At 43.8% G+C, this 9,388-nt stretch overlaps 1 protein-coding gene and 1 non-coding gene across 3 annotated transcripts; both read left to right on the top strand.

Annotated features, from left to right (window-relative positions):
- Positions 1 to 3,745: 3,745 nt before the first annotated feature.
- LOC120030797 (protein orai-2-like) lies at positions 3,746 to 8,004 on the top strand. 2 transcript variants are annotated; one of them, XM_038976252.1, is made up of 4 exons: positions 3,746 to 3,897; positions 4,443 to 4,504; positions 5,174 to 5,409; positions 5,700 to 8,004. In XM_038976252.1, exons 3-4 carry the CDS (start codon positions 5,179 to 5,181, stop codon positions 6,297 to 6,299), a joined length of 831 nt encoding a protein of 276 aa, XP_038832180.1. In that variant the 5' UTR covers positions 3,746 to 3,897; positions 4,443 to 4,504; positions 5,174 to 5,178; the 3' UTR covers positions 6,300 to 8,004. The 2 variants fall into 2 exon arrangements, with proteins under 2 accessions (XP_038832180.1, XP_038832172.1); XM_038976244.1 differs by lacking the exon at positions 4,443 to 4,504.
- Positions 8,005 to 9,057: 1,053 nt separating this feature from the next.
- Positions 9,058 to 9,152, top strand: LOC120045239. Its single transcript, XR_005476670.1, has one exon. It is a non-coding gene; the product is annotated as a Z30 small nucleolar RNA (small nucleolar RNA).
- The last annotated feature ends 236 nt before the right edge of the window (positions 9,153 to 9,388 follow it).

The following is a 9,388-nucleotide window of genomic DNA, read 5'->3' as shown; positions in this document are numbered from 1 at the left end:
CTCAAATAATCTGACTTGTATTGAAACTGTGTGATTTTAAATGCAGAAAAGGTTTGACATTTTTACATCTTAACGTTCGTAGTTTACTACCTAAAATGGATCATGTCAAGATCTGGGCCACAAATAATCTTCTTTGTGTCTCTGTTAAAGGCTACCTCCAGTCATAAACAATTCGATTTTTTGGGAGAGATGCTGTTAAAGTTAAGACAACAGCTAACCATGACATATTGGGTCAACCTACAAGGACATAAGGTTACACATCCTACGAAAAAGGTGCTCCTAGAGTGCTGGGAACATGACATCTGAATACAAGTTTCGGGTGGATAGGCATTGGCATGGTGAGGGAGATGGGGTTGTTTGGGATGGAGTTTAGTCCCTCTGTGGTTCTTCCTGCTATCCCACCTTGGTTGCTCCCTCAGCCAGTGATAGATCTAGGGTTGCTTGAGAGGGTAAGAACTGTTGAGGCAGGAGTAGATTCAGTTGTAAGTGAACATTTAAGAACACAATACAATGCTTTCTTGACTATGGCTGCGGTCCAAACACTTAAGACACACCCTATCCCCTCAGCCCTCAAATTAAGTGGACACTTCTGATGACGTATCATGACGTCTGACGAGTATACACTTGCAGAGGAAGGAATGATTTTTTAAATTGACCACCCTTGGCCGGAAATTCGTCACTCGTTCATCCCGCGATGATTGTGTTTTCAGCCACTGGTAACTTGTGGGTGCTTTATATGCGCTACAGTTAATTATGAGTGCATGTCTACTTATTAAATACACTGCTCAAAAAAATAAAGGGAACACTAAAATAATACATCCTAGATCTGAATGAATGAAATATTCTTATTAAATACTTTTTTCTTTTCATAGTTGAATGTGCTGACAACAAAATCACACAAAAATGATCAATGGAAATCAAATTTATCAACCCATTATAAGGGATTTGCGTCAATTCAAATATGGTATCAGGACAAAATGTGATTCAGAGTCACCGAATATACTTTAAGTATTTTTATTAAACTCAAGCGATAAATGGTAAATGCAATTTTCATATATATGGGTTCACTGCACCACCCCGCAGGGTAGAACAGGGAACTGGCAGGATGTAAGTAAACAGCTGTTCTTATACTGTGACAGACTAGTTCCAACCCGTCTGTTGGCCTATCACAGTAGAGGCTGAGCGTGGTTTAAACTCTGCTCAGCCTATCGCCGGCGCTCAGGCTAGTCCTAGCCTCTTTGCGCTCTTTGGTGTCCCGGCGCTGTTGCTGTGTAGATTACGCTCCCTCACCCCAGAGACTGAGGTCAGACAGCTCTGCAACATTGTCTGCGCTATTTGCACCTGTATACAAAAGCACACTGTTCTCGCTCAAGGCTAACCACAGCTTCCCAGCACACTTATCTGGGGCTAACTGTTAATTCCAGCACACACACACAGACACCCAGGCGCCCAGGCCAACAGTTGCTAATATTCAATCACATGTGATATAGCATTGGGTTATAGTGCAATAAACACAAATCCTAACACCATGGAGGTCTGGATTTGGAGTCACACTCAAAATTAAAGTGGAAAACCACACTACAGGCTGATCCAACTTTGATGTAATGTCCTTAAAACAAGTCAAAATGAGGCTCAGTAGTGTGTGTGGCCTCCACGTGCCTGTATGACCTCCCTACAATGCCTGGGCATGCTCCTGATGAGGTGGCGGATGGTCTCCTGAGGGATCTCCCCCCAGACCTGGACTAAAGCATCCGCCAACTCCTGGACAGTCTGTGGTGCAACGTGGCGTTGGTGGATGGAGCGAGACATGATGTCCCAGATGTGCTCAATTGGATTCAGGTCTGGGGAACGGGCGGGCCAGTCCATAGCATCAATGCCTTCCTCTTGCAGGAACTGCTGACACACACCAGCCACATGAGGTCTAGCATTGTCTTGCATTAGGAGGAACCCAGGGCCAACCGCACCAGCATATGGTCTCACAGGGGGTCTGAGGATCTCATCTCGGTACCTAATGGCAGTCAGGCTACCTCTGGCGAGCACATGGAGGGCTGTGCGGCCCCCCAAAGAAATGCCACCCCACACCATGACTGACCCACCGCCAAACCGGTCATGCTGGAGGATGTTGCAGGCAGCAGAACGTTCTCCACGGCGTCTCCAGACTCTGTCACGTCTGTCACGTGCTCAGTGTGAACCTGCTTTCACCTGTGAAGAGCACAGGGCGCCAGTGGCGAATTTGCCAATCTTGGTGTTCTCTGGCAAATGCCAAACGTCCTGCACGGTGTTGGGCTGTAAGCACAACCCCCACCTGTGGACGTCGGGCCCTCATACCACCCTCATGGAGTCTGTTTCTGACCGTTTGAGCAGACACATGCACATTTGTGGCCTGCTGGAGGTCATTTTGCAGGGCTCTGGCAGTGCTCCTCCTGCTCCTCCTTGCACAAAGGCGGAGGTAGCGGTCCTGCTGCTGGGTTGTTGCCCTCCTACGGCCTCCTCCACGTCTCCTGATGTACTGGCCTGTCTCCTGGTAGCGCCTCCATGCTCTGGACACTACGCTGACAGACACAGCAAACCTTCTTGCCACAGCTCGCATTGATGTGCCATCCTGGATGAGCTGCACTACCTGAGCCACTTGTGTGGGTTGTAGACTCCGTCTCATGCTACCACTAGAGTGAAAGCACTGCCAGCATTCAAAAGTGACCAAAACATCAGCCAGGAAGCATAGGAACTGAGAAGTGGTCTGTGGTCACCACCTGCAGAACCACTCCTTTATTGGGGGTGTCTTGCTAATTGCCTATAATTTCCACCTGTTGTCTATTCCATTTGCACAACAGCATGTAAGGTGGCAGTGACAAAAAGAGCAATGGATCATTTATGTTTACACAATGGAGATGATGGCCATACTCTTGGCTGCAGAGTGGGTGGGGGTGGTGAGCCAGACAAGGCAGTCATCTGCTCTGACTCCTGTGCAGCACTGATGAGCTGCAATTAATGTCTCGGAGCAGACAGAATGTATTTATTGTTTGAGGTTTTACAGTGCTTTTATAGGGTGAAACAGATGGGGGTATTTGTGATGTTCCTCTGTGCACCAGCTCATGTGGGAGTAGAGGGGAATGAGGAGGTGGATGTTATCGTCAAGCAGGCTCTTAAACATCCTAATGTTGAGATGGAATTGTCAATCAGTAAAGTAGAAGCCTTACCGGTTGATTAAAAAGGGGTTAAAAACAAATTAGAAGAGTTGTGGATGAGGAGGGAAAGGGAAGACGCCTTTATAAGATTCAGGAAAAGGTGGGGGCAGGGAGGTCATCAGGCCGAGAGAGAAGGGATGAAAGGGTAATCACAAGGCTGAGACTGGGACACACAAGGCTCAATCGTACATTGAAATTGGTGGGGAAACATCCAACTGGGAGGTGTGATCATTGTCAGCAGGAAATGGAGACAGAACGTGTTCCACTATTTCAGTGCCAGAAATATGAAAGGGAGCGATTGTTATTAGATTTGAGGAGTAATGGGGTTGAAGAGCCAAGATTAAGTGTACTGCTGCTGAAATCTTCAAAGGGATGTAAGATTTAATTATGTATTTCGTTTCCGTGGGGAGACGAGAATATTGTGTAGGATTTTTTTTAGACCTTCCCTGTCTCTGGTCCACCCTCCAATACAGTTGGTGGCGGTAATGCACCTTAGTTGGTTGCCAACTGCCATAAAACATCCACAGAGGAAGTTTTCGTACTCTGCCCTGGATCACGTGACCAGAATGCTCCGGACTAAAATAACAGTGAGGGCGAAGGAAAGATTGTAGTCAAGTCTCTCACAGCAAGTATTTTAATCACCCTCTCATTCATCGAAGTTAGCTCAGGTTTGTGGATGAATTAATAGGTCAAAGGACGTCTTGGCAAAAAGGTAAAACTATATCAAGAATCGTGTAGCAGCCTACTGAGCTTGTCAATAACTTAGCCAACGCGATGCTAGCCAGAGTGCTAGGAAGTCACATCGTCAATATTATATGAGTAACGTTAGCCGTACTAGCAACACCTCGGAGCAGTTGGACGCTGGAATGACTGAAATTAATATTTTATTATGACATGGCTAGCTAGGTTGCACCTGTTATTTTCCCTGATGGTTTGTTTGCTAGTTAGTTGATATTCCACGCACTGTTGATTCTAGCCAGAGAGCAAGGTTGAAGCTGTCTAGAAAGCAATAAAACAGTTGGCTAGCGTGAGCGCGAAATTAATTTGGTGGGTGCTTAGCTGTAGATATTAACCCACTGGTTCTCAGCTATAAACACCGCTTACTGGTGGAACCATGTGAACTACAATCCCGACGCTCTGCTTTAACGTTTAGAAACGTCAATCATCGCGTTTGATATGGTTTTCAAAACATAAGTTCCATATCTTTCATATCGGCGAGAAAACATCTTTCAAATAAAATATATATACTTACTGTAGCAGATTTGCACAGATCCATACATCTGTGTGCCTCCAGCCAACGAACTACACTTCCTCCCCAGGTACGTTTACACACAGGTGTTCGAGCAAGCTAATTGGCACAGGTGGTCGTCTGTCTTCGTAAACAAGTGCAGTAACATGGACATATGTCTGTGTGGGAACAATACCCGTAATACAGGCTTCAGGAATATCATGCACAAAATGAATTGTTCAGCTACAAATAATTTGGCCAAGTTGTAAATGATTTACCTACCTACTAGACATCATGATCGTATCAGGTTGAACTTTCCTGACAAGGATGTAGCCATATGACTAAAAAGAGAAGACGTTTTACAATAAGTTGTCTAAATCTCTAGTATATGTGTCAAACACAAGTTAAATTCTTAGTCAAAATTGACAAGGATGTAAACCTGGCACTTTTTTGTTGTTGCTGCAGCTGGCATTAAGGCACAACCCATACTTTCAATCACTCACTGCTCAAGATTTTGTGTAGCTGGCAATAGCCATGCTTTTTTGGGCTTAACTATAGACAGGTGATGCAAACCAGTCATAAAACAATGGAATCCCAGCAACGTGAGCAGTCTAGTTTTGGATACGTCTCAAGAATTCAGCCATAGTGTCTCAAATGTGTTGGACCACACTGTAAAATTGGCACACCGACAAACATTAACTCTAAATGTATTTTATTTTATTTCCTTTTATTAATGTTGCCATCCTTCCTTGTCTGCTAGTTGCCATGAGCAGTGAGCTGAACGTGCCCATGGGCTCCCCGGCCCCGGGGGGCTCAGAGCAGATGCCGGAGGGTGGAGGGATGGACTACAGGGACTGGGTGCGCCGCAGCTACCTGGAGCTGGTCACCTCCAATCACCACTCTGTACAGGCCCTGTCTTGGAGGAAGCTCTACCTGAGCCGGGCCAAGCTGAAAGCCTCCAGCCGCACCTCTGCCCTGCTCTCAGGCTTTGCTATGGTGAGTTACCCCACTATTTTCCAGGGATAATAATCCCTTCAAAGTTGTTTTCAAGATCAATTTCCCTGGCAGCCTGTACGTTGTATCACTAGAGACTGAGACATTTTTCAGATAAACCTCTTGAGGGAAAAAAGCACACTCACTCACTCCCAGGCTGCTATTAATAGCATGTGAACCAATCTGAAAAGTAGGCAGTTTAGACATTTATGCTAGTAGCTATCCCGCTCACTGTGGTGGTGGACTGTGATAATGATGATGATGATGATGGTGATGTTGTTGTGCCATGCTAGGTGGCCATGGTGGAGGTCCAGCTGGAGATGCAGTACAACTACCCGCGCATGCTCCTCATCGCCTTTAGTGTGTGCACCACGGTGCTGGTGGCTGTACACTTATTTGCGTTGCTCATCAGCACCTGCATCCTGCCGCATGTGGAGGCGGTCAGCAACATCCACAACCTCAACTCGGTCAGTGAGTCACCTCACGAGCGCATGCACCACTACATTGAGCTGGCCTGGGGCTTCTCCACCGCCCTGGGCATCCTGCTCTTCCTGGCCGAGGTGGTGCTGCTCTGCTGGATCAAGTTCCTGCCCGTGGACTCTGGTGCTGCCAACCAGGTGGCTGTGGCGGCCGCCGAACTGGCACTATCTAAGGTGAACTGTAGTGGCCCCGCCGTGCCGTCCGCCGCTCCGCCAGGGCACAGCGGCTGGCAGGCGGCCTTGGCTTCCACCATTATCATGGTGCCGGTGGGGGTGATCTTTGTGGTATTTACCATCCACTTCTACCGCTCTCTGGTGAGCCACAAGACAGAGCGCCACCACCAGGAGATCGAGGAACTGCACAAGATTAAGGTGCAGCTGGATGGGTGCGAGAGAGGCCTACAGGCAGTGTGAGCTCTTTAGCTCCTCTTTCTGCTCTTCTGTCCACTCTCAATGGCATTGAGAAGCACCAAAATTCCACTGAATAAGTGGGAGGATTAAGGATTTCTCCCACGCTACTAATTTATTGAGGTCAAAGGTTAGCGTATGTTTGTTTTGGAAAATAGTGTCTTGTCTCTGAGAGAAGTAGGATCTGATGTATTGAGGTAAATTAAAATAGGACTTCTATTCTAATATCTTGAGGGTTATTTTGTTAGTTTGTGCCATCTCTCCACAATTCATAAAGGAAGTGGTGAAAATCAAAATAAGATGTCAAACTTTACTGCGTGCTTGTTCTCACAAGGCAGTGTTATTGTGGTCATGCCAGGCTATGATTTACACAGATCATGGCAGTAAGCAGACACAGAAGCGGGTGGAAACAACAGTTAATTTACTTTTTGAAGTTGTTCATGTTGCACCAAACAGTGTAATGTTTCTCAGTAGGTGACAGGAATAGGAGCACACACAAATGCTGTGTGTAGACATGCTTTGGGGGGTATGTTCATTTGATCTGCATTATAATCCATATTTTATATAGAACTCCCTCCCAAGCCTATAAACTGTCCTTTAGTTCATAGGCTACTCTGTGGTGTCAAAGATAGTGAATAGCTACGGTGCTTCGACGTTAAGACTTGTAATCTCCTCATATTAGTGAAGGACTGCTTATTTATTTTAAGTTACTTATAATTATTGTTAAAATAAGAGATACTACCTGCTCACACAGCAAATTAATATTGAAGTTACAATGTATATGCTCACCAAAGTATAGTTTAGTGAACTTGCATTGGCTTATATAACAAAACAGTATAAACATTGACAAATAATAGAATGACTACATGAAATTCATATCCACTGTTATGCATTATATTTCTTTATGACATTGGCACAAAACATGTTTTATGTGCCAAAAATGGCAAGGAAATTGCTCCTGTTCTATTCAAAACAACACTGACATGTTAATACTTGTCTGAACATGTTTACAATAGTATTATTGCAGCAGAGAGGGTGCTTACTGTATGATAAAGTAACCAGTGTCAAATGTCATTAGCACCATTACTTTTTATGGAAGTGTGTCGGCTATGATTAAAATGAAGAGGGTTACTGAATATATCACTGATGCAATGAACCTGGCACGATGATCATAACTCAATGCTTATTGAATACTTTAATTCTTAACGCTTTATTGGTGGGTTTGAGTGGTGAGCTATGAATGAGGAATGTAAATACAGTCAATGGTGCCAGTTCTCTTGAATAAATATTTTTTTCTCGGCTTTAAAAAAAGAAGTTAACATTCCAAACAAAGATTTTTCTGACCAAGAATCTCCTTTCAATGTGATGGAAAAAGACAAAAGTGCACTTGTAGTTTAGTTTGAAAGTTAGTGTTAATCCTAGAATGTCACATTGTTTTCTTCAGGTCATACTTAATTGTTGTAAATGTCCCCTCTGAAAAAAGTTTATTTGACCAAACAAAAGGATTGTATGTTGATGGGAAAACAATGCTGTCAATTTGTTAAAACCTGACTTATTTTGGATATAACAACACATGGGGTATTGTGGTACATTTACTGCTTTCTGTGCATAATGTAGTCTATTAAAGGTTCTGTGGAATAGCATGTCTTTTCAAATCTTGTTAATGAATGTTAAATAAAGACTCATCTTATTTTGTTATTTCCATGCCCTACTCTGCGTACTCCTGTCTATATTTTATGAGCTGATTATATCTTGTGAAGACCTAGGTCGTGTTTCCCTGCTAAGACATTGCATGCATCAACCAATGGTTCCGTGCCACGTCATCGACAGTGCCATTGGGCGCCAGATTGCAATAACATTTGGTTAGTTTATACGTAAAATACCTATCCGGCATTGTAAGAGCTGACACACGTCAACAACGTCTGAGCAGAGGAACACAACCATAGTATACCAGAGATATACAGATGATCCCATTCCCAGATCCTTCAAGTTAAGGCAGGCCGTGCCCCATCTAATTTGGCAATCTGCCCTTACATAAAATGATGTTTCTGATTAGCTGCGAACATTCCACCTTGTTTATTCCAGAATTACTGATAATGCTCCAGACGGCTTGGATGTATTAATGAGAATCAGACTATTTTATTGTCTGGCTTCTCTCTGTAATGTGCATCAATTGAAAAGCATATCCTTCCACGTCTCAAGAGGGCCAGATGGTACACACCTGCGATATATAGAAACAGACAAATTGCTATTCTGATGATGCGCTACACAAAAGATGCTACCATAGTGATTGTGGTTGTCCAATCCTGGCCCTGGTTTGTTCAATTACACAACATTTACAGCTGTGTAATCATTACACTAATTTGACATGTAATTATTGTCCCAAGTGATAGCCAATAGAACACCCCAAGCAGACACTATCCAATCAAGTTAGTTTACTTAAAAGGATGGCTCACGCATTACAGGAGGGAAAAGGCACCAAACCACTACATCGTCTAGTTGATTACAATGCCTCTGATTAAGTCTTTGATACGTCGAAGAGGATGAGACTAAACGGGTATGTATTTTTATTTATTTTTTATTTTATTTTTTTGATCACGCTACCAGTAGTTCTTACTTCAATGGCCAAATGGTTAGACGATAATCTTGTAAAACATGTCGAAACTGGTTTGGTTTCTTTTGGAGTGCTGTCTAATTAAGTTCCTGGTTTTTAACCTAATGAGTACCAACAAAATGGCATATAGTATGGTGTTCTGACACTTGCAGCTATGATGATATGAAGCATTTCCTGACTTGGTATTGACACTCAAGGGTGTTGTTGACCAATGTGTGATTGATTTTAATCTTCTCTCTGAGCTGTTATATCAAAATGAACTGTTTGACTTCCTGCAAATACCCAAATGTTTGTAATAGCTAGTTTAATCACATCCTGTTGAGATACTGACTTGTTTTCTATTTATTCAAATCACCGGGGGCTATTCAGGACTTGGAACCAGTTCACCAGTAACTTGGCAACCGATGGTATGTAGCCCATAAACTGGATCCTTAACTTCTGTTCACACTGGTAGCCTTTTTCATTTCTCACTTATTGGTCT

This window comes from Salvelinus namaycush, chromosome 3, assembly GCF_016432855.1.
Source record: "Salvelinus namaycush isolate Seneca chromosome 3, SaNama_1.0, whole genome shotgun sequence".
Classification (NCBI taxonomy): Eukaryota; Metazoa; Chordata; class Actinopteri; order Salmoniformes; family Salmonidae; genus Salvelinus; species Salvelinus namaycush.
This window is presented reverse-complemented; position numbering and strand designations above follow the sequence as displayed.